The 24,233-nt window shown below is 39.9% G+C and overlaps 1 protein-coding gene across 7 annotated transcripts in view; it reads left to right on the top strand.

Annotated features, from left to right (window-relative positions):
* KIAA1210 (KIAA1210 ortholog) overlaps positions 1-24,233 on the top strand; it is a 60,583-nt gene that overhangs the window by 29,390 nt on the left and 6,960 nt on the right. For 6 of the 7 annotated variants that reach the window (XM_062584894.1, XM_062584895.1, XM_062584896.1 and 3 more), the window contains 8 exons: positions 2,034-2,110; positions 5,950-6,118; positions 10,862-10,991; positions 13,491-13,649; positions 14,920-14,985; positions 19,140-19,349; positions 20,519-20,621; positions 22,094-23,671. In XM_062584894.1, coding sequence (XP_062440878.1) covers positions 2,044-2,110; positions 5,950-6,118; positions 10,862-10,991; positions 13,491-13,649; positions 14,920-14,985; positions 19,140-19,349; positions 20,519-20,621; positions 22,094-23,671 — 2,482 coding nt within the window. In that variant the 5' untranslated portion in view covers positions 2,034-2,043. The remainder of the gene's footprint in view (positions 1-2,033; positions 2,111-5,949; positions 6,119-10,861; positions 10,992-13,490; positions 13,650-14,919; positions 14,986-19,139; positions 19,350-20,518; positions 20,622-22,093; positions 23,672-24,233) is intronic. The other variant, XM_062584893.1, reaches the window with a different exon arrangement.

Below are 24,233 nucleotides of genomic sequence, written 5' to 3'. Positions count from 1 at the left end.
AACAAAGATGGATATAAAATCAACATTGTGCCTGGCTTTGATTTAATTTAAGGTGGGCAAAGCAGAAATTAGAGATGTAAATGAGCCAAATGTCAGACCTGTGTGTATTATGTGACAATAAGCTGAAGTCTGGGGACTTGCCAGTTTGCCGTTGCAAATTTGTTGAGTATTTTCTTGATGTTTCATTTCAAATACACTATTCTTTTCCTGAGGGAAAGTCTAATGTAACCACTGCGCATGGCACATAAAGTTGAGTGGAAAAAACTTGAACCAGATTTCTTTTTAATACAGAGAAGGAGCCAATGTGAAAATCTTCTGATGACCACTTTAATCAAAATATGCAGGAAATATCTATATTTCCAGACATAATTGATGAGACATGGAATAAAGAGGGAGAAGAGCTGAATGATAATGATTATCCCAAAGAAAAAATCTTAAAAGCTTTATTTCTTATTGCTTATCAGTATTGTCTACAACTGTTCCAAAAACATCCTCAGTGCACCTTTTTTAGAAAAGATAGTCAGTCCTGGTCTCTGTAATGACTCCTTCATTGATTTCAGCAGGTTGAGATGAGACTGTTTGGAAGTAGAGTGCATTAGTGCCCTCCTATGTGCACAGCTCGTGGATGATCTGTTAAAACAGGAGGGAACAGCAGTCCCTCTCCTCCTGGTCTATCTATAGTTCAGCAACGTGGCAATTTGTATGTCTGTGGTGGTAGTAGAGGGAAAGCTTACTCCAGGCTCTCTTTTTCTGTGGGAGCCCTGTCTCTGTTACATCTGTGGCCTTTATTTCAACAGTTCCTTTGCCTCTAACTGGTTTTGTGCACCTTATGATTTAAGGTTATCTGAGCATGTGGGATATCTGTGATTCATACCGAAGTACTAGCACCATTGGGCATGGCAGATTAGAGGAGGTGTGGGTGATACAGAAGAAAATACAGGAGTTTACTGATTGGCCAAATTAATATAAAATTGTAATCCTACTTGCTGCTGAGATACCTTTTCAGTATTGTTACACTACTTTTAGGAGAAAATTATTATGGAATGTATGCAGAAAAGGGAGCAGGACTTGTTTCTGAGTGTTTTCATTTATTAATAAAGATTTCTTACTCTTTAAATCCTGGCACAGCATCCTGGAGCTGCTAACTATGTAAATGTATCACTTGGCTATCTCCCGTAACAAAGTGCAGTGTTTGTGAGCTGCCCTGCTAGACTGTCACGTTTCCACTGTAACTTGACATTTCTGTTGTAACTCCTGTGGTCGGTAGCTTAATTCCTTTGTCTCTGACAGGCACCCATTTAGGAGTCCTGGAAAATACAAAGTGGAGCCAGTTAACATTGAATGATTTTAAAATTAGACTGAACTTTTGTTTTCATCAGGGAGGAAGATGATGCCATCAGCTAATTTGGTTGATCAATAGCCCTGCTTGCGATAAGGTTTCAAAGCTTGTGGCTAAAAGCTGATTGCACTGGATCCAAAATAAATTTGATCTATTGGCTTCCACAAATGTAGCGTAGCTCAGGATAATGGTTCAGTGCTGATGCTTAATTCATTTTTATAATGCTGACAGACTAGTCTGGTGCCTGCTGTGAGGACACTGTACTATGTGAACTCTCAGCAGTGCAGCTCTTACTTAAGATGTTTTTTACAGTAGCATGGAGCTGTCACTCTAGCAAATAGCAATCATAAAGATTCATTATTCTGGGACTGGGAAGCATTACAGTCTCTGGATGTGTTTAATGGCTTCTTTCATTTAATGCAAACTTTGATCCTGATTTCCTAAAAAGAAAGAGATGCTGGTGAGAAATGAGAGTGATTTGTTAGTATTGGCTAGATAAATAAGTGTTACTGAAGAACGAGGAAAAGCTCTGTGACTGAAGAACAAAATAAGTGTGCAAGCCTTGTTTATGATATGCATTTGGGAAGGCAGTTTTAGAAGAGATCCAGTGATGTTCATTCTTTGTGCTGGGTGGGACCATAGCTTTTTGGGAAGATGGACTAAAAGTTAACTGATGCTGTCATCTTTATTTCAGTGACCATATCATGGCTACAGCACCAGCAGATGTCGTACAGTTGCCTGAAACGGGAGATACAGCTGAAGAATGCACAGGTAAGCAGTTGTTGTCTAAATGTATAGCTGATTTGGAAGCCAGAGTTACCTTTTGTTAACTTCCATGCAACATAGAATTACCTCATATCATCCTCTTTATAGGTTTAGTTGGCCTGGAATTCAAAGGCCTTTGGAGGCAAAAATTCCTAGTCTTCACAATTCAGTCAGTTTGATTTCTTGGGGTTTGCCTTATTGTCTTACTATCAGTAGAGTATTTAGAGTGCATGCTGTTCCTTCATGATGGCAGTGACCAAGCTCACTGTCCAAAAACTGTCGGCACCCAACATTAGCCTTGCTGAATTCTATGATTTTATTGCCCATCTGACAATACTGAATACTTTTATGAAGCTTGTTCATCCAGAATCGTGTTTTGTGGGTTTTTTTGAGAATCTTGTCTGTATTTTTTTTTAATTATGCATTTTTATTGGTAAAAGCATTGTAAATGTGTCCTGAATATACCTCTAGGAAGTCAAAGTATAGAAGATCTCTAAATGAACTAGTTCATTTAAATAATGATTATTGAGCTCCCAGATCAGATGTTCCCTCTGTTTTAGAGTAATCTTGTCAGTTTTTGTTATTTTTACAATCTCAATTTTGCACTGGAAAACATCTTTCTCGTATCCTGTTATAGGAAGGAACCATGCTATGAGCAAAAAGGCATACGCTAATTTTCCCTGTGTACATTACACGAACAGTTAAATCAGTTAAAAAAAACCCTCACAGATTAATAAACTTTAAAAAGAGAGACAAATACCTACTCTTACTCCTTTTCTGTTATAGTGGGATAACTTGTAGTTACAATAAGCAACTCATTTTTGGGAAGGCTTTTGCTTTTTAAAGGCAGTGGCCTTTAATTTTGAATGCCTTAAAACTGAGAATAAGTGTTCAAGTATTATGAGCCATCATTCATCAGTGGGAGAATGGACAATAGGCATAGTTGCCTGAGCTAGGATTTTCTCTCTTTGTTTTGACTGGATTTTTGTTAAGGAATTTTTTTCTGCTTTAAGTAATAAAATCATCTTTTATATTATTAGCCTAAACATCATAGGGCACTCTACCATTTTGTGCTATGGTGGGTACCTCACAGTGCACTGAAACATAGGCACTTTTATGTGAAACATGGCATCTTTCTAACAGCATACAAAGCTAGTGCACAACTATTTGCAGCAGTAAACTATTATGAGCACCGCGGTTCTGAACTGCGTCTTTACTGCCAAGTACTTGCACAGAGCAGAAATGATTCCACAGTTCTCATCTGGTTGCAACACAAAATATCTCGTAGTGATATTTTATCTTTTTTGCGTAATAATATGGCAACTGCCCATCTTTTGTAGCTGCAGGGAAACCTCCTGTTTTTCATTCATCTGAAACAGCTGAAGGCATGCAGCTGGGCAGAGTGCAGCTGAGGAGGAGTTGCTGCTGGAGGGGATATGCCCTGCACATCAACAATGAATTAGTGCTTGGAGAAAGCACTCAAGTAGCTGGTGTGTCTGCATTAGAGGACCGCGTGCTGCACAGTGATACTCGAGCATTGTCCCATGCCAGCTGCGGCTTACTCGCTGGCACTCTTTGCGCATCCTTGCAGTGGTCTTCATTCTAAACTTAGCAACACTTTCGATCCAGAAAGTATTCAGAGTAGTACCTTGAAAAAGTTTTTTATTGTTGTTTTTTTTGTTTTTTGTTGTTTTTTTTTTTTTGTGTATGTGTGTGGTAAGACTTATGGCTGTTTCTCTTAAATGTCCTTAGGGACACTTCTGTTTTTTGTTTGTTTTGTGAGCATTCCCCCATTTCTTCTGGAAATAGCAGTATCTGATTAAGTCCATCAGTTATACTAGCACTAAAATCAAACTTGTTTGCTGCCTATATCACTGATGATTGCCCAGGGTGCATAATAATGTCCTTGTTTTTCATTTAGACTAACTTTAAATTGAAAAGTTCTCTGCATGCACAAAGTCTGTCATTTTGTTCTTTGAATCATTGTAGCAGATGTTACTGGATTGATAATTTTGGGGCATTGTTTCAGGAGACTTCTAAATTTTTTGTTTTGCTCATCTAAAATAAACTACTTCAGCTTTGTCAGGTTTGTTGGAAGAATATTGTTTATGATGTCTAATTGCTGATGTGAGTGGCTGTAGTTGTAGGGAGGCATTTCTAAAGACTCTCTGAAGGACACTCAACACACTAGATTTCTTTGAGAGCCAGTATGGTCTTCTGATTGCTCTGTGACCTGCCTTCTCTTATCAGCTCTTACGGAGTGCTCACTGTGAAACTCACTGAGCCCCATGTGGGTCTCGGCAAACCCAAAAGCTTTGAGCTCATCTCTGTAGTCTGAGGCAAGCAATTTATCCTGTATGTTTTCTATGAGTGTATTAATTCATTTAACTGCCTTGTAAACACCTTTGAGATCTTCAGCTGATAAATTGATGAACCCCTCTAGAGGAGTGCTACATCCATGGATGATTTTGCTCTATACTGTCTGAAAGATAATTCGGTTGCAGTGACAGCCCAAGTCACTGGCAAAGCATCGTGCGGCTCTTCTGTGGTTGCTACTGCTCTGCAGAGGGCAGCCGTTTCGTCAGTGCCTGCTGTACAGTGCGGCAGCATCTCTGCGTGCCCTGATGCCTGTGCTGATGCGGGTCCGGAGAGCGAGTGGAGGCCGGGTGAGCAGATCTCAGCATCATTGTTTAATTCTCAGAGTGGCTACTGTCCGAGGCACAGTGCAGCTGCCTGTGGTGTGGTTTCAGCCCAGATAAGGCCCTTTGGCAGAGATCCCTACACGTACAGGGCATACATTAAGACAGAGCATTGACGACTAAATCATTGCTGGAGAAGACAATAATTGTGTTGAAATAATGCCTTGCTTATGAAGGAATCCTCCAGCTGTGGGCATTTATTATGTCATCTGCCTTAAAATATTAATTGAACAATGACTTTGGCTCTGGTACCCAGTGATGTTACTGGTCTGCATATGTGTGTGTGTCAGTCACGAGGGTCTTAGTCCAACAGTTTGGCCCAAACCACTCCAAACTGACCCTTCAATGTCTATAATAAATAATATGGAGCTCTTGTGTGCTGAAAAAAATATTAATAAAAATGTAAGGTATCTTAAATTATTAAACATGAAAGAAGTCAATTGTGTTTCTGATTGTTTTTCTATTTGCATTTCTCTTCATTTGGACAATGAAAAATCTGAAGTCAGATTAACAGATTTATAGCTGTGTTCTTAGGCCTGCCCTACTTGAAGGTTTCATGTCCTGGAGAGGAGTATGATAATTTAAGAGCAGCTCGCTCCTTGGCCTTGGGGGAGTTGTTGATTTTATTTTAGAATAATAGTTTAGTATGGAAACAGATCTTTTGGTTTTAGAGTTTTGCCAGTTTGAATCTTTTTGCCAAATTTTGAATATTCTTCAAATTTTGACTCCTTATAGCACTGAATAAAGAAAGAAACAGAACTAAACCAAGCTTAGATATTAAGAGTTAAAGACATTAAGATGTTAAACTAATTGCTTTGCTGAAAATGAATTAAGTATGAATTGCATGATCACTGTTGTAGATAGATACATTCTTTATATGTATTTTTTTAATAAACTGGTACCTAAGCAAGCACCACCATTGTCAGCTTAATGGTTATGTTGCTTTGTGGGCAGCAAATCTATGAATTGCTGCTTCACCTTTCACTGGACTCCAGCATTGAATTATTTACAAAGCAGCTGAGTGGAACTGAATGGGTTGCTCTAGCCCGTGACTGTCTGTAGGCTTTCTCCAGAGTTTAGGAGATATTCTCCAAGCTAAGCAACACCTCCAGTTTCCATAAATTTTCATTTTTTTTCATGTTGCAGGAAGGAAAAAGTCCAAATTTCAGACTTTCAAGAACTTCTTTGCCAAGAAGAAAAGGAAAGAGCCTCCAGCTCCTAGGGGTGAGAGTAATTTAAAACCCAGCCAGTCCAGCAGCGATGTCAGCATCTCTGTGCTCGACAGCACAGTGCTTCATTCACCAAAGGAGGCTGGGTAAGCTAGTGGGGAAGGAAAATAAATAAATAAAAGCAGACCTCTCGCCACAGTAGGATGAAAGCGTGAGCTGGCCCCTTAGCAGCAACCTCTGTCCAAGTTTGTGCAAAACAAGCCCTAATGTTGATGAAGGAATTTGAGGAATTTCCTTTCTTTGCTATGTCCTTCAAAAGCCAGTATGGAGAGGAGGGGGAGGGCAGCTAAGGGCAGGGGTGAAACAACCTCTTAGTCTGTAAGACTGCAGATAGCCCAGATTGTTTTGATTGGTTTTAGCGCTTAAAAATCTGTCCTGGCAGGTCTGACCAGCAGCAGCTTGGCAGGAAAGAAATGATTGAGTAGTCTTAGCACAGAATACATGTGAAGTTTTGCTGGTTTTTACTGTAATCGGTGCCCTCTGTCATGGCTGGATTAAAGGGAAAGAAAGCGTTTATGGTATGTTCCTGGTATGAGATTGCTACTTAGTTTAACTTGCTTATGTAGTCATTTAGGTATCTGTTACACGAGAAGGCCTCTAGTTTTGTACCAGGTACCCAAGAAGGACTGTGCATATGACTGAGGTTTGCAACTCATGCAGATTTTGCAGAAGGAACCTTGCAAATCTCAAAGCAATTCTCTGGTTCCTGAATGATGTTTGTTCAAAAACCTTTTTAAATTAGAGTAATAAAAACTATTAGCTTGCCCTGCTAACATTGCTTCACTCATAACTGTAGACCATCAAGCTACAGCAATACTTTCATTACACATCTCTGACTGAATCTGAGGTGGGATGACCCTCTGAATGTCCCTTGCCAAGGGTGTGGGTATTATTTCTAGCTAGGGAAACAGGCTGTCATGAAGCAGTATCTTACAGCCTATAATTTGGCTGCTTTCCGATCTTCCTGAGCCTCTCCCTCCCACTCCCCCATGTTAGCATGGTCTCTTGCTTGAATAGCTGAGGCCTCAGGTTGTTGTGGGGCTGCAGACTGACTGACTGTGACAGTACACTGGCCATATCTTAGGGCTCGCAGTGATTTGTAGGAGGGCATGTTTGATGGGTATGTCCCTGTGGTATAGAGCACAAAGGGGTGGCTGAGGTAGGAGGTGCTGAAATCAGTGTTGCTGCCAAGTGTGATGCATCATGAATATGGCATTCAGTGTGACTGGACCCTATGTTTCTTCTGGTGGAGCAGGTTAAAGATCTTTCTTTCTCAAGGGTGCTTGTGACTTCATGCCCCACCTTTCACTACCCTCTCTATTGTGTTTATGTAACTGTATTGTGAAAATGATCTGGGTTTAGGGAAACAACAATCTTTTTATTTTGCTTGTTAGCATAACACTAGCAGAATGACCGACCACACAACCAGTCCCTTGGGGCAAGGGGGAATTACAGTGACTCAACTAACCCAGTCCAAAAAGCTTAGGAACCACTAACCTTACCCATGAGCCCATAGGAGGGATCTGGCATAAAATCAGCTGTGTGCTCCCGAGGCAGTGTGAGTGAGAACTGTTTCTCTTACCCTTAACCAAGTATTTCAAGTCCAATTGCTGTTTACCTCCACACTATCCTCCAGTGATTATTAATTGTTTTGCAAGACCAGAGACCAGGAAGTTAGTAAAACCCTTCTTGTTTTTCCCTTAGAGGTAAAGTTGAATGGGCTATCCAAAAAAAATCCAAGGGTATGTTTATGCTATTTGAAAACACCGTCATGTCCAGACCCTGCATGGCATGAGCACGCTTTGTAAATTCCTAGAGAGATCAAACAATCTAATCCTTTGGAAGACCTGATCCTGGAAGCCAGTGGAAATATAACTTGTGAAGGTTTGTAGCACTGAGCTGTGTAATTCTCGACATGCAGAATACCAAAACCAATTCTAAAACAATGCCGTTGTTTGTTTGTTTTTGAGGCAGAAGCACCGATTTTCTTTCTTTAAAACTATGTAAGCTTTTTAAAATTTAAATTTTCTAAATGCTAACCAAAGACCAAACTTCTAGATGTGCCCAATGCTCTTGTAACAGCCAAAGAGATATGAAGGGAACCAGAGGGCTGGCAGGCTTCTTCAGAAGCCCAGATATCATGGTGCTGCAGGGAATCAGTGGGACTGGGTATCTGTGAAGGGCAAGCGAGCGTTATTTGCTATTGCCTCTTTGTCTTCAGAGAGGCATGAGTTTTGAACAGAACTGGAAAAATCTCCTAGATAACAAAATTAAAGCATGTGCTGTAAGCTTCTTTTCTATGTTATTAAATGGGTAGAAGAACTGACGTGGTGGAGAATTTAGTCCCCCAAAATCTTATTTCAGTTAAAAAGCTGTGGGGCTAATATGTAAATTGTCCTTGTCTTTGTAATATACACTCAGTGCTCTTGCAGGCTATCATTGTTTTGGGGAGAGTGGCTGCTTGAAGGAACTGTTTGAGTCAGGGGGAAAAAAAGTAAAATACTAGGAGAAGGAGTGGGGCTGTAGCAATGAGAAGGGGAAGATAGCAGAGGCCTCGATGCATTTAGGAGGGGCTTTATGGCTGGATTTAGAATCCCATTATTTCCACAGTCACCGCAGCTTGAGTGTTACTGCACATAGATGAATTAAGCATTTGTATAGCGAAATCAATGTGGAAATACAGTGGCTAAAACATCTGGGATTTTGGCTAACAGTGCATCTTTAGCTTCAACAAAAATATAAATACACTGCCTGGAGTTACACATGAATGAATGTATGTAGGAGGCTCATCTGTGCTAAAGCTGCAATTAATTGCAGACTTGATCTAATTCTATTTTTACCACTGCCAGAAGAAAATACAGTAATTCTCTTGCAAATGTATATGATACATATGCAGGGAGGGACAGCAAGAGAGAAAGAGCTCTTGTACTGGCAGTCTCAAGAGCAAGAAAACCTCAGCTCTTATTGCTAGAGACTTCTAAGTAAGTGGAGTGAGGAAATCCCCAACTGAAAGGGTTAATACTTGCTAATGCTAAAATCATTCTGTGCAATAAGTAAAAAAAATACGTGAACGAGTAGTGAACATAACTTATTTGCTGTGACAAATATTTAAGTGACGCTGTCTTTCTGAATGCAGTAAAATTATTTCCATGTTATCTTGCCTGTATAGAGTGCCTTTCATGCTGGAAAGGGCTCTTTAAAATCAAACACAGGAAAAGATGGGATGGTTCCATTCACTCTAATGATGAAATAAGACGTATGTTTTCCAGTGTGTAGAACTAATACCCTGTAAAGTAACACAGGAATTAACCCATGTACCATGGGAGGAAGCATGAGCTGTGGCCTGTGCAGCGAGAGAAAGAGCTCAGATTGTCTTGGAATGTGACGTAATTGTAGAGCAAAACTGTTTTACCTTACTATGACTCATCATGTAACTGTACGCTCATTGACCAACACTTTTGTGGTAAAAGGAGGGTTGGTCAATCAGACAAAGGAGATGTCTCTAAAGAGATAAGGAAGGGAGATGCAGGAGGAAAAAAAGACTTGTTTTTTTGTTTGTTTGTTTTACATGGTTTATTTCTTTTTTGAAAGTTCACTGTCTTCCAGGGCTTGCTTCCAAATTAAAGAGAGAATCTGAGGCTAGGCAAATAACAGACCTCATCTATCTGTATTTCTTGAAGAAAAATGTTAGACTTACTAGGATTTTCTTGCCAGAATTTCGTTCCTAATCACTCTCTGTTATCCTGGGCCAAACTTCTAGAGGCAATGAGCATTGCCTGCAAGGCAACTGAGCAAAGGAATCCCTGTAACTTGTGAGTTACAAAGCTGGCAGCCAACAACAGGAAAGTACTCCCTTTTGTTTTCCAGTTAAGTGCTAGCTTAAAATCCTGATATAAGCTATCTTTGTGATCTTTTGGATAAAGCAGTGCACAGACACCGCTGGTGCAACTTTGTGAATAAAGGAGTTGGAGTCTTTTCTGTTATGCTCCTCATGCAGAATTTGCTTTGCACAACCTAACAGTCGAACTCCAGTTAATCTCAGTTGATTACAACTTGGTTAATGGCTATAATGGGAACTCATCTCCCTTGGACTCTGCTGAACACCCAGAGAGCATAGAAACAGGTCAGGAATCTCTTACCTGGGTTCTCTAACATGGTCATAGATAGGCATGTAACTATGACCTTGGACACTTGTCCTGTCTGCCTCTTTTTATGTGCTCAGAATCCAGCCATGTACTTTGTGATAAATGTGGGCAAAACTCTGTTGCTGGACCTGAGAAGATTTGAATCAAGTCTGCAAATGTGGTGGAATTACATTTTCTGCCTGCATTTGCAAGAAGGGAAAAAGAAATTCATAGCTCTCATCAGGCTATAGAGATCATACTATGAACATCCCATGCTGAGCAAATTGCTACCAAAGGAGGGCATGGGATGCTTGTGGCATGGACACTTTTCACTTTCCTTCCACTGTGTGGTAGGCATGTTTTATTGGGAGATGCATCCAGTTAATGACTTCAGCATCTGACCTAACCACTCTGGGCTCCCTCTATAGTCACAGAGATTGGCCTGTGTGTTCAACGCAGATACTAAGTCCATCTTAAAACAGACACCTACATTAGATCACCCTTGTAAAAAGTGCTTTGTCCTCCTTTCTGAGTGTAAAGGGAGCGGGCAGTGACTAGCTCAGATATCTAATCTACAGAAATGTGAAATGAAATGAGATGCATCTGACCTCGGTCTCTTTATGATCCCTCTGCCCAAGTGAAGTGGTAAAAGGAAGTTTTGGAAGACTGTACCTAGTACATTGACCACTCTTCCTTCCATCTCAGGCTCAAAGGAAGCATGGGACACAAAGCTTTGTCCCATGACAGTGTCTTCATTTTTGAATCTTCACCAGGAAGTGTGTCAGCTGACACATCATCTCAGGAAAACATACCTGGACGAGTGAAAACTTTACAGGTGAGAACACCTTCTCTCATTCATGCTGTTGCTTTTTATTAGCTATCTCCTAGAAAACTCTGTCCATGTTTCTTGTTTGATTCTTCTGCCATATGCCTTAAGACTTTGTTGACTGATGCGTCTAAAGCTAAATTTGCTGCTTTTGAATCTATTCAGCCTCTTGGAAGCCACATTTTGGATATTCCTGGTGCTTTCAGCCTGGCCAAGGTCCCACAGTGTGCTTGTGACCTGTCTCCAGGAGTCCATGAACTAGATTCTTTCCTTAATAAATATGTCCTCTTCCACTGGGATTCCCATTTTTTACTTCATAGCTATGGCTTTTGAGTGCAGGCCATTTATTTATACCTCAGTGTGTCCCTTACACTGTTATTCTTTATAAAAGCATTTGTTTCTTGCAATTCTGGCTGAAATGTTTTCACAGTACACGCTAGCACCAGGGCTGTGTAAGTGTGTGGGATGACAGTTATATCAGGGCATTCTTAGTGACAGCTTTATTTATATCATTATTTTTTTGATCTCTGCCAGCAGCAGATAGTGTATTCTGCTAGGTCATTTCCTTCTTCCAAGGCACACATTGAACTCTTTTTGTGACAGCTCGTTTATCAACTGTTGGTTATATTAATTGCATTCAAATAGCTGCCCAGCTCAGAGCACTGAGATAAAAGTTTAAGGTTTTTCCAGGGACTGGAACAAACTGTTGATAAGGCAGCCAAAGACCATTCAAATTCTTTCTTTGCTCAGTGTGAACTTCTTACTGCAAAATATATTTGCATCACATGTTGAGTAATAGAAGATGCACAGAGGGACTTGTTCCCCCATAAAACTGCAAAATAGGCCAAGCTTCAATTCAGGGTATTTTTTGCGTAACAACAGGAGCAGCAGGAGAAATTATGTTTGTACATGACAGATTATGTTGGAGAAACTCTTTCCATGCTGTCACCAGCCCAATGCACCCTTTCTTCAACCATGCAGCATCCTGCATGGCAACATAATACTGCTAGCACTGCATAATACTGCTAGCACTATTTCCATAATCATAAAAGACAACTTGAGTCTTGTCAGATTAAAAGCCAAGCACCAATAAAAGCTGATGTTTTCTTAGCAATGTAAATTAACTTTACCAATAGAAGACAGACTGTAAATTCAACAGTTTCTCCCAGAACACTTTGCTGTCTGCATTTAATAAATTTAATAATGAAAGATGGGCAGTTGTGAAAAGAGAAGAAAGCAAACTTTACTTCCTATATTTTGCTTTCTGTGAAGTGTGCAGATATGTTGTATGTCTTACTTGTTTCGACCATGTATTGCAATCTTTGTGCAGTTTGTCATCAGCCCTGCTTTTGCAGATCGTATTGCTGATATTTCTTAGATTGTTGTGGATAAGAGGGCAAGAGAGCTGCTTCAATAAGAAGACTGGAGGATAAAAGGCTGACAGTGTGCTATCTTGCTTCCTGTGTAGTTAGAGCTGTAGGAACTATGTTCCACAGTGAGTCTCGCTGAGAAAGAATGACAGCCGTTGAAATCTAATTTGCAGAGATGTAAATGAATGCATTGCTTGAAGAGCAGCACAGAATTAGGCCTAGAATTTTCAAATCCGGTTTAATAAGCAAAGAATCAGGAAAAAATAGGTCTGCACATTTATCTTGGGAGTATTCAGATGACCTGTTTTTAGTTGAGAGACAAAGATTCCAGCTTTGACATAGCTGAAAGATTTAAGCCAAGACATTTAGTAATGGTGTTTCCTGAGATGTAAGATTTTTTTAGTTTGAGAGAACATCTGGCTGCTTGTGAGGTTGTAGACTTTGTTTTATTTTTCTAGGATAGGGGCCTGCCAGAGCAATTTTATGCAATCTTGGAAAAGAATCTCCACAGTTCTTTTAAAACAGTCATTCCTGACTGCCATTGTCTTTCTTGCTGTGGACAGGACCAGGCTGTGATGCTGGGGAAAATTAGTAAGCAGTTTGTTGGGGTACCAGGAATTGAATTAAACTGACTTTGTGTAAGAGGTAGGACCCAGCTACTTGTGTGGGAGAGACCAGTGACAAGCTCTCAGTATTTGGAAGAGCTGTCCATGTAAACTTGGGGATGGGAACTGCTGACTGGCAATAGTTTGTGGGACAATTTGGTCACCCTGGTACATGTAATTATTTAAAAACTGTTTATATTTGAAAGAATTTTTAAAGTTCAAACTAAGTTAAACTGGTGTAATTTTTTCTGGGATGGTGAAATTTCTTTGGTAACTTACTGTATAAAATTGGTTTTATTTTAGTTTTACAGAGAAACCAAGCTCTAGTGATAGGTTCTTAGTGAACGTGATTAAATGAAGTTTAATTACAAGCTATTAATGACTATTTTATGTAGATGGCATATTCCTTCATATACTTCTTTTTAACAGGAGATTTTGTGTGGTTAATTGAGTAACTGGGTAAAGGTGTCTGAAATGTCCTCTACAGGTAATGCCATTGAAAGACAGTATTTTAAATTTCTTTTTAATTGCAGCTTCAATTGCAGCAGAACATCAGGCTTGGATCACCTCCTCTTGTTATAACTGGAAGGAAAATGGAAGATGCAGGTGCTGTTTCTGAAGACGATGGATTACCTAGGAGCCCTCCTGATATTTCAAGCCTTCATGAAGTTCTGACAGATTCAGCACGTAAGGTATAAGTGTTACATCACTTTAGTGAACTCCTGCACAGAGAAGAGAATTTGTTTGGAGTGGGGGGAGATCCTTCTGTTTGTTTGTCATAAAACCTCTGCACTCATTAAGATGTGTTTTAATGACATTTTTACTCAGTTTCCTTTATGCAAGCCTACCATACTCTGACATGATGTTTGTGTAGAATACTGCTAGAGTTACCCACTTCAGATAAACATTTGTCAATGAGGAATGAGCATAATTCTTTGATCATTAAAGTCTGTTTCCACTAATGAACTCTTTTCAGGTTTAAAAGCTTCCTGAAGTCTGGCAGACACAGAGGCACTGATCCTCTAGTGAGGATCAATTAGAACTGGAATGAATTACTGAGGTGGACTGTGGACTCATCACTGAGAGAGTTATCTAGGAACTGGCCTTACAAAATACCCCTTCTGAGCACTGTTTTCTATGGCTCTATGTAGCACTATGCTGTGGCAGTTGTGAGCTCTCTCGTTAAGCCAAGAGGAAAAGGAAGAGGAAGGTCAGTTGTTATGGCAACTCTGAGTGCCTTTGGTCAAGTTAGTCTCAGCAGGCAGGTCCATATGGCAGAAGGCACAAAAAGTGAAGTATCCAGGGGTGAGTATGGTGTTACTGTGACTATACTGCTTCCAGTGCCAGAAGTTGAGGTACCTGCACTGCACAGACAAACTTCCCATGTCTTCCAGCTCCAAAGTGGAGAGGTTGGCAGTTTCCTACACCCATAAAAATAGAAGAGATTTAGTGTTTTTAAAAGCTAGTGAAGAAAACAAAAATAGTGGGGGCTGTAGGAGTATCTGAAACAATTATTCTTTTTGGAATGAAATAGCTCAGAATCAGAGCGATTTAGCTGAATCAGCAAGAAAGTGACAGTCTTACGTGTACGGTGAAAACAGGTCCTGATTGCACTGATGGCGTTTAAAAATTTGAATTGCTTAAAACAACAAGCTAAAGTAACTTTAAAAAATACATTGGCTCAATTCCCCATTAAAGTATATTGTCCTGTGGTGTATATATCAGCACAGAGCTTTTGTTCTTTGTAGTCAACCTTTGTGGTGTATCTCTTAGCAGGATAAAACTCCTCTTTTCTATGTCTGATCCAATGAAGGAATGAAACTATTCTGTGAGGCAGGGACTTTGCAATGACCCTTTATCTTTCCTCTTGTATCTTCTCATAATTATCACTGTATATTCAGTCCCAGATAAGGCTGTGTGTTACTTCCCTTGACTTACCCTCTTCCTTGTTTTATCCCACAGTCTTCCAACCTTGTTCAGCGTCATAGCTCTTTGAGTTTAGGCGGGACAGACAGTGAAGATGAACAGGTAAATAGCTATTCCTCCTCCTAATAAAATTTCCTGAGACAGTATGTGTGGTGTTTGTGTGGAGCCAATACAGCATTTTTTTAAGTTATTCTGGGTAGAATATATTCTAGCAAACAGTTCATGAACAGTCTGTAGTAGATACAGGGATACTTGAAATGTACCTCTCGAATTTTGAATAAAAATCCAAAAAATAACTGAAACCTCTTTGTGGGTGACATAAGGGAGACAGAACTCTATTGGTAAGTGCTTTGTGTGAATAGCATAGCCAGCTCTGTAATGCAATATGACTCTAAAGTTACACAACCAAAATAGTTGGACATGGTGTCACAGACCTACAAGGTAGTAGGACACAAACACAGGAAAGCAATTCACTTTCTCTTCTGTACTCCAGACCCAAATGCCCAAAGTAGTTATAGCTTAATAGTACCTACCCATCAGCAGTGGCTGCTGAGTAATGCCCTGCTTCACTCTCAGCACTGGAACTAATTGCAGGATCAGCCCTTCCCAATACCAGGTATTCCATGGGCAAAGAGCCTGGGTTAATTTGCAGTTTGCTTTGGATTATGAGAGATCCTCAGAAACATCAGGTCTTGCTGTCAGTCCAACAGTCTCTTCCCTGACCAAGCTGGAACAGTTAATAAAGGTGATGCTTCTGGAGAAGAGCATAGAAGACCTTTCACCTTGACTGTCTCTGCTGCATGGACCTGAGCTGAGCTCCTGTCTACCTTGTGCTTTCAAGGCAGACCTGTGAGCTTTGCTTTTGTTGCCCCCTCTCTCCAACACTGATATAATATCTGAAAGACTCATCAGACCACAGCTCTGCCAATGGGGACCTCAAATGCCCCTGCCAAAGGCAGCCACCACTCTGACAAAGCTGGTTCAACTCAAAGGGTAGCACTTGCCATTGTATGAGCAATCTAACCTGCCATTTAGCTGAGAAGTGGAAATGTTGTGGGTCCAGAACAACTGTGGGTCATCTTGGTCCAAGCTTTACTGTCCTCCATACAGCTTCCCTGTCTGAGAAACTCACCAGAGAGAGGACAAATTAACCCTTTGTGAAGCAGGGAGGAGCCTGCAAGTAAAGAGATGAGAGGTAGCAGGGTACCTAGGTTATTCCCTCTTGATAACCAGGGGCCACATCCTGAGGGTCAAACTATTAGCAGCAACTACTCTCCTAACAAGGCTTTTCCTTCCCTCGCCTTTTGGCCAGTCTCTAAGAAGTGAGAAAGCAGCCTTTGGGCAAGACCAGCTCAGTTTTCCTGTGGCTGAGGTCCTGCTCAGTCATCCTTAGCTCAGTTGCTTTTGGGGTAGAAAGATATAGTAGTATATTCCTTCTTATAGTAGACAGTTAGTCAGACAGCTCTAGAGGCCTAAGTGATTTAGGTAACTTTCATTGCCATTATTTTTAATAACTTCCTTATACATATTTTATCATTAACTCATCTCCTATTGTATGTTTTGAGTGAAATATTCCATTTTCCAAACCTGTATACTAGTTGTTCCTTACAATATTAAGCAGCCCTTTTCTTCCCAGTTCTGAAGTCTTTGAGCTCTTTCTGTCTTATGTCCTCATCCTCTGTAAGAAAGAAAAGGAAGGACAGGAGGAAGATTTCTTTCTATTCCATGTTGCATAGAATTCCCCTACTTAAAAGCTCTTCCTTGTTCTCCCCAACTCACTAGGAGTCTGGCTAGTCTCTATGACATTTTTTCCTTTACCCAAATATTTTTCTTAGTCAGCAGATTGGCTTAGTGGAAATCTTGCCAAGATTAAAAAAAAAATCCTAAATAATCATCATTTTTGTAATAACATTTGTAACTATTCGTATAATACCAGGATTCGAACTAGCAGAATGTGGGTTGTTAAACTGAATAACCTCATTCCAAAATATGAAGAAAATGGTGAAGAGCTCCAAGAAATAGACACTAATTGTTCTATTTAACAATGCTGTTTAAGTAAATGAAAAAGTGGATTTAATCATAAGTTACACACAGTGTAGTGGTTTACTTTTTACCACTGTACTGATATGGCTGCAGATGATAGTAACTTGATGTCTTTTCTGTGCTGCTTCTCTGAGTTTTCCAAGAGCTTCATGCTGCTGCTGTGTCTGAGAAGCCCTGATGTGTCACTCAATACTTCTCAGTGCCTTCCACATTTATAAACACACAGTTTCTGAGTGATAGAAAGATAAATGTGAGGCTGTCACTCAAAGACAGCACCAAGTGACTTTACAGAGACACTAACCAGCATTACACTACCTTTACCAGATAGCATTTACCAAAATCTAACTCCCGTATTGGCATCTTCAGCACAGATTGATTAAAAACAAAGCAGAGCCTCATCGTGTGAGGCTGAAGAAAGTTTCTTAGCACAAACTCACTTTACGAAATGTCCCTCTTAGCTGTACCATTTTCCAGTGTAGACTCTAGTAACTGCACAATAATCAACGAATCCCAAATTTATCTTATATTCAGTCACTAAGATGGAGAGTTTGTCTCTGCATCACTGACTTTGAGAGAAGATACTGATTTTCGGTTAGTGCTGAGAGAAAAATTTCCTGAATCCTCAGTAGAGAAGGGAAATTAAGGGAAAATTCTACTTTAAGTTCCTTTAATGACAGATTTACTATCACCAAGAAGCAGATCTTCAGCTGGTATACATGCACTATACAATGCTGTAGTGTAAACCCTAAACTCTCCAGGCTTTAATGAAAGCCAGAGGCTGTAAAGGACTGGATGGTCTCGCAGGATTAAAATAAGCAGGAACTATGAAACCTACATATAAAGCAGAAACGCAGTTCATGCAGGTGGTACTAGTTCAGACAGCTTGCAAAATCGGGTACCGTTATACAAGCAAACATAACAGCTGATTTTGCCATCTGTATATGACAGTAGTTCAGATATGTCTTTAGATACTTTTTATATTAAATAACTATTATTTTAAAATTGGAAATCAGAAGAACCTATATATAGAGATAAGGAACACTGTTGTTACTTCTGTAAGTTCTAGTGATCCTTACAAGTTTATTCTTAGTTTTGTAGAATTATAGTTAGCTTATTTATTAAACATGCTCTTCATTCATCTCATGAAAAAATTACATACTGTGAAAAAGAGATCTGTATCTGGCCTAATGCATTCTGTTGTGATTTATTTATGATCTAGAAACTTAAAAAAATGAATAGAGTGTAAGGAAATTAATTATTGGTTTTCTTAAACACAAAGCGATGTACTTAGACAATTTTTGTAGAACAGATGGGGAGACACTTTTGTTATCTTTGAAACTTCATCAGCTTGTATATATTTTAAACCCTGTGTTACATCTTAAGCTTAAACAAAGCCAAAATCTGAATACAAAGCATATTTGAACAGCTGTGAACAGCTAATATATTTCATGGCCAAAGCCATGAAAAATAGTGAATATATTGTGTTGAATGAAGCTTGTTTGATAGGTCTGAGTAATTTTGCAAATGTTCCAGCAAATCTGGTCTACATTTCAAACCAGTAACAAAACCAGTCAAACTGCACGTTTAGGGATTTCTCTTCAAACATTTCTGCCAATTCTTTATTTTGATAGAGTATTCTAAGACTACAACAGTTTGATTCTTCAGAGCAGTGTGACTATAAGGGTGCGAGCCACATCACTTTGTCTAAAAGATGATTCTAGGCTACTTGTTGGAGAGAAGCATTTGAATTTTCTAGGATAGTTGGTATTCAAAGAGCAAAGTGGCTATGGTAACTTTCTTAGAACTAATGAGGAGCAAATACCCATCCTACATTTGTGGCTTTTTAATAACTCATTCCTGCAATGTGTCTCATTATCAGGATGAAAAGGCAGTTACAAAAACTGCACCAGTGTCTCCTGCTGGTGCACACATATATTGCAAATGACTTTTCATATGAGAATTGGGAAGGACAGCTGAGGCTGTTACTAGGGGAGAGGAATTTCCCTCTTCTGTGTAACCTACAGCTAAACACACCAAATGGAGTTGGAGGCTCTGCAGAGGTGACATTAGACATGACTGTTAAACGTGAGGATTTTATATTGAGAAATAGAGCCGTTTCAGGCTTTTGAAATGGATTGAGCTAGCAAAAGCTTCCATTTCAGAAGTGTGGGGAAGCCAAGCAAAACGAATAGTGATGTGTTTTTATTTTACAGATAACTTCTGGAGATTCCTCTAGGCCCATCAGTCCTTCATCCTCTGCTGTTTTAGGGGCCCCAGGCTCAAGAGGCCGCAGCTTCCTTCCTGTTGACTTCACCATTCCTGCCAGTCCCCTCGGCTGCCTGGACACCTCAGCAGCCAGGCACAGGATTGCCATAAACCCCCGGAAACAGAAAGGCTTTGCTAGCAAGAACCAGCAAACCCAGGTAAGTCTTTTTTTGGAGAAGAAACACTGTGCAGAAGGAAATGGATGTGATTTTTTTTTTAATTAAAAATATTTCTTTGTCCACTTCTGTTCCTTCTCCATGTTTCTGTACTTTTTTGCTTCTTCTTTTGGAAGAGAGGAAACAGCCTTATTTCCATCAAACCAGAAAACTTGCTTCAGTTTCACCAGAGATGTGTTAAAGCGCAACTTTGTTTTTTCATTATTGATCAAAAAAATTCTAGGTGACATTTCATTTGTAAAAATACTCCTGTTGTTTGAAAAGCCAGTTTTCAGTTTAAAAAAGCCTCAGCCTATTTCTAATTTCAGGTTAGTTTTAGTTTAGTATTTTGTATACCAAAGAAAAGAGCAAAAAGCCTTGGAAAGTGATGTAGCTCTCCATATGGGAATCTGTTGTTCAGATGAATTAAAGTAGTGAATGGAGGAAGACTTGTGCTCTCTTTGGGGGCCTAAGAGAGAAAATCTAAGTGGTAATGGATGAAGAGCCTTCTGGAAGAAAGAAATTAGGGTGAAGCACTTCTTAGAAGTACACTGTGGAAACAGAGTTTGCCAGAGGGAAGAGAGTGTCAAGCAGAAATAAGGGGTAACCCTTCTATGTTGTATGTCCCCCTCTGTATGAAAATCTTTCCTTGAATTAGAAGTACCCTGGATGTAATCCTGCACTTTGGGAGGAAGGAAGGGAGGAAAACTCAGGATGAGTGAAATACAGAATGAGGCTTTCTTAAAAGTTTGGGCTGGATATTCATTGTGCTGCAGCTGATGTAACCATAGTGCTGAAGGAGAAAAGCTAATTGTGGAGTGGCAATCACAGATACTAGAATTGATGATAGTGTGTCTGGCTTGCTCTGTTCTATGCAGCCAGGTAACTTGGGCTGTGCCTTAAAAACATGCTCATTTCCTCAAAATATATTAATCCCAGAATGTTTCAGAAATTCAAGAGAGATCGGTGGGCTTTCTTTGACATTTTAAAACATGGGTGATTTCTAAGTTCTTAATTGGAATAGCACATTACCCACAGTGTTGGTAAATTCTAGTATGGGGATTTTATGTCTACATATTTTGTGTATTCATAAACGTGTGTGTGTGTGTGTGTATAAAATACAAGTTCTTTTCATAATTCTTTAACTAGAACATCTTATTGCACCATATTAGGTGGATCAGCTGGAAAATGAAGCATGTCTTCCTGCAGCTTCTGAGAAGAAGCGAAATTCAACAGAATTTCTTGAGAGTGACCAGCATAAAAGTGATTGGGAAGGTAATGCAGACTTGTGAATTACTAAGTTGATCGCTTGAACTCTTCTACGTATGGCTGACAGTGAAAATGCTATAAAGCTAGGCACCTTTTTGGTTTTATATCATAAACTCAATCCTGCCTGCTGAAGTGTAAGCAGGAAAAAGTCATGTGCTCCAGTCAACACAGTGGTGTCGGAATGGTGAACTCGGAGGGCAGCATTAAAAAAGAAATTAGGTGACGATAGTATTTTCAGAAGTTCTTGTGCTACAGAGGCAGCTAGATCTCACTGACTGGGGCCAGACTTCACTGAAACTCAGAAATGTAACTCTTCAGCATTATATCTGTTCCATGCGTAATTTCACTTTAGTATATTTACTGTATCTTCCACAGCTACCTCTCTCACTTATTATTTGAATAATAGCTGATTGTCAGTAGTAAAACAATTGTAATTGTAAATTTTAAGAACAACTGAAATTTCTCCAAAATGACATGCAAACTTTTATCTTTTGCATTGCATTATAGAGTAATGCTACAGTATAGTGGGAATGCTGGCGCTTTGTTGTTAAGGCAGACTTGGGACCTGGTACTCCAAGATACTAAGGGTCTCAAATCCAGGAGATTAGTGCCTGCTATTTGTATGTGAAGCAGCTGGACACTGAGGACTCTTGCTATTTCAGAGGAGTGAGTGACAAATGGAGCACACAAATATCATCTATCTGGAAGCTGGGCATTTAAGGCTCATTCACAAAGGGCTTCGAGATCAGCTGATGGAAAGATCTGTATAAGATGTGTGCAGTACTACCTGTGATTCCCAATACATTTAACATAGATTGAGTTCAGTGTTGAAAGGTACAGTTCTTCAGGTAAGGTTCCATGAAAAAACAAGAAATGCCATTCTAGATATCACAGACCTGAGGTGCCCTTGAAGGTGTGAGTTATGACTGTCACTTGCTGTTGTACTTCTATCCTGAATTTCCCAGCCAGAAATCTGTGCAGCTCATTGGATCCAGGTGCCTAGAAAGAGTTACATTCACTGTACATACACTGTATTGTTGAGGTAGAGTAAACCCACTCCCCAGATGAGATGCTGGTCTGACTCTGCACATACAAATCACCTGTACCACAGTAGTCCTTTAGGCTGTTCCACAAACTCTTCAGACTTACTGTGTGCGGACACATCTCAGCTGTCCAGAAGTTCAGCAGCCCTGAAAATGATTTGATACCAGTTCAGCAGACAGCTGATCAACTGATTTGATGCAAGTTCAGCAGACAGCAACATTCAATCATTCCTAGGCTTAGATATATTCAATCTACAAGGTATTAGTCTCCTCAGCTGGACAGGTCATTTCTAAATACACTTTTAACAGCCTTGTAATGGCTGCCAAATAGGGGTAACTCATGCTAAATGACCACACTGTCTAGAAGGAATTACTGATATAGGTGGTTGTTAAACTGTAACCTTAAAGTGCACACTTCTCTTTTATTTAATATAGGCTTATCAGCCCAGGCAGAATATGGTGCAAGGGGAAATGATTCTAAGGAGACACCGGCTGTAACAAGACCCAGTGATGCTGCTCCTGACTCTCACAATTCCACACTTATGGCAGAAGACTTCTGTGCTTTGTTGCAAGAGGATGTATGCCTTCCAGACACGGACCATCAGAATAAAGCAGCTTCTCCACTAAATGTGGAGGAACATCACAGGGCAGAGGTGCCGTACACTTTGGATGAATCTGCTGGTGAATTGAAATTACATCAGGAAAATACCGATACTGAAGTGTCTGCATTTCCAAAATCTCAACAAATTAAAGCAGAAGCTGTTTTGTTACCAGACATACTAACAGGTGACTTGTTTAGCAATGGCATGGAAACACGAGCTAAAAATACATTGGCAGATGTTGCACAAGGGTTGTCAGCAAAACCTGTGGACCAAAAGGACAAAGACTGGGAAAAGGAGGATCCACCATGTACTGGCAAAGTAGAAACTTGCCTGGGTGCTGGTGAAAATCACTCCATCCACTCTGTATCAGATCCTGCGCTGAACATTTCACAGGTTGGTCTAGCTAATTCAGGGTTTTATTTTGACATCAAGGCAGTGGCTGTTTTGAATCCTGAAAGCAGTTCAGGAACAAGAAATGATAAAGAAACTTGTGATATTATGGAATTTCAGTCATCCAAAGGCAGTGCAGAAACAAAAACAGATGCTGCTGCATCTGTTTTGGAAGCAGATTGCATGCTGCCCCCCAGTAAATTGGATGTATGTTTCAAAGCAGAAATACCTTGTCCTGTTTTGAAGGGTAACGAAGGCAGTCAACAAACCAGCACCCCATACACCTTTGAAAAACTTTCCGTTGGATGTCTTGCCTCCTCAAGTTTGTCTGGCTTGAAGAGTAATTTCTCTTCTAGTGATGACAATAAAGAGTACCAGTTAAGCAGTACAGCTTTTCACACAAAAACAATGAGAGAGAGGCAATCTTTGGAAGAAAATATAAAAACTCCACTAAAGACTGCTGCTGCTAAACCAGTTAGATTTACTATTGCACCAGCATGGCAAAGATCTCTCTCAGGGGGTTCAAATTCAAAGGAAGATTCTTATAGCAGAAGTTCCCCAACCTCCCCTGTAAGGCCAGAGTTGTTTGAAGGAATAACAAAAGAGCGCACGCATTTTGGTGCTGTCATACAGGAGTCTGCAAAAAACAACTCCAATAGATTTGATCGAGATAGTAAGGACAATGACTTGCAGTTGAATTCTTCCACGGAGTGGGCTGACCATGAAGTAAAAAATGTTGAAAACCCATTTGGGGTCAGACTAAGGAGAACATCTTCATTACTGAAGTACCAGAGTGAAAGCCGTGCGGAGGTTCCAAAGCTAATCCCCTCAGCTGCTCCCACCATTTCTTCTGTTTCAGTCAATGAGGATCAGAAATCAGTTGGCCCTGGGAAGCCATCTCTAGCCCTTCCTGTTAACACAAAATCATTTGTTAAAAAATCTGATTTCCCAGAAGACAAAAATCCTCCCAAAACAAAATCTGAAGAAGTGGTAAAGAAGCAAAATGACAGTAAACCTCCAGGTATTTATACTCTGTTTTTATCCAAACATTGTAGAAAACAGTGGCCTTCTGAGACCCGTGACAGAGTGGCAAAGAAAAGATAGGAACTCTCTTGAACTGGGATGAAATTCAGTCTTGAGTTCATCAGCACTGTAATTTAATTGGCTTAATAATTTGACCAGTCAAGAAAATTCTTAGTTTTATCTCAATGAGTGGTGTATTCTAGCATGAATAACCACAGAATAATAGCTTGAGGGGATCTGAAATGTTTTGGGAATGACCTACATACAACTAGAGTTTTTACGTCACTTTTTAAAACTTGCTGCTGTTTTGTAGCTATTTTTTCAGATTGTGACAGCTGAAAACTTAATAGGAATTGTATTTTTTTTCTCCAATCATTTGGGTTAAAATACTTGAAAAGTGAAAAGGCAGCCTGTATTTTATTGCATACACGAAAAAATAATGATTATCATACTCACTTAATCTGCAATGTAAGGATGTTACTTCAAAGGCAAAACCTGGTTCACAGTGGTCTCAGTGGGAGTTCTGCCATTGACTAAAAGGGGAGCATGGTTAGGTCAAA

The sequence above is a fragment of the Rhea pennata genome, chromosome 11 (assembly GCF_028389875.1).
Source record: "Rhea pennata isolate bPtePen1 chromosome 11, bPtePen1.pri, whole genome shotgun sequence".
In the NCBI taxonomy this organism is placed as follows: Eukaryota; Metazoa; Chordata; class Aves; order Rheiformes; family Rheidae; genus Rhea; species Rhea pennata.
Note: the sequence above shows the minus strand (reverse complement) of the source record. Positions and strands in the feature narration are given on the sequence as shown.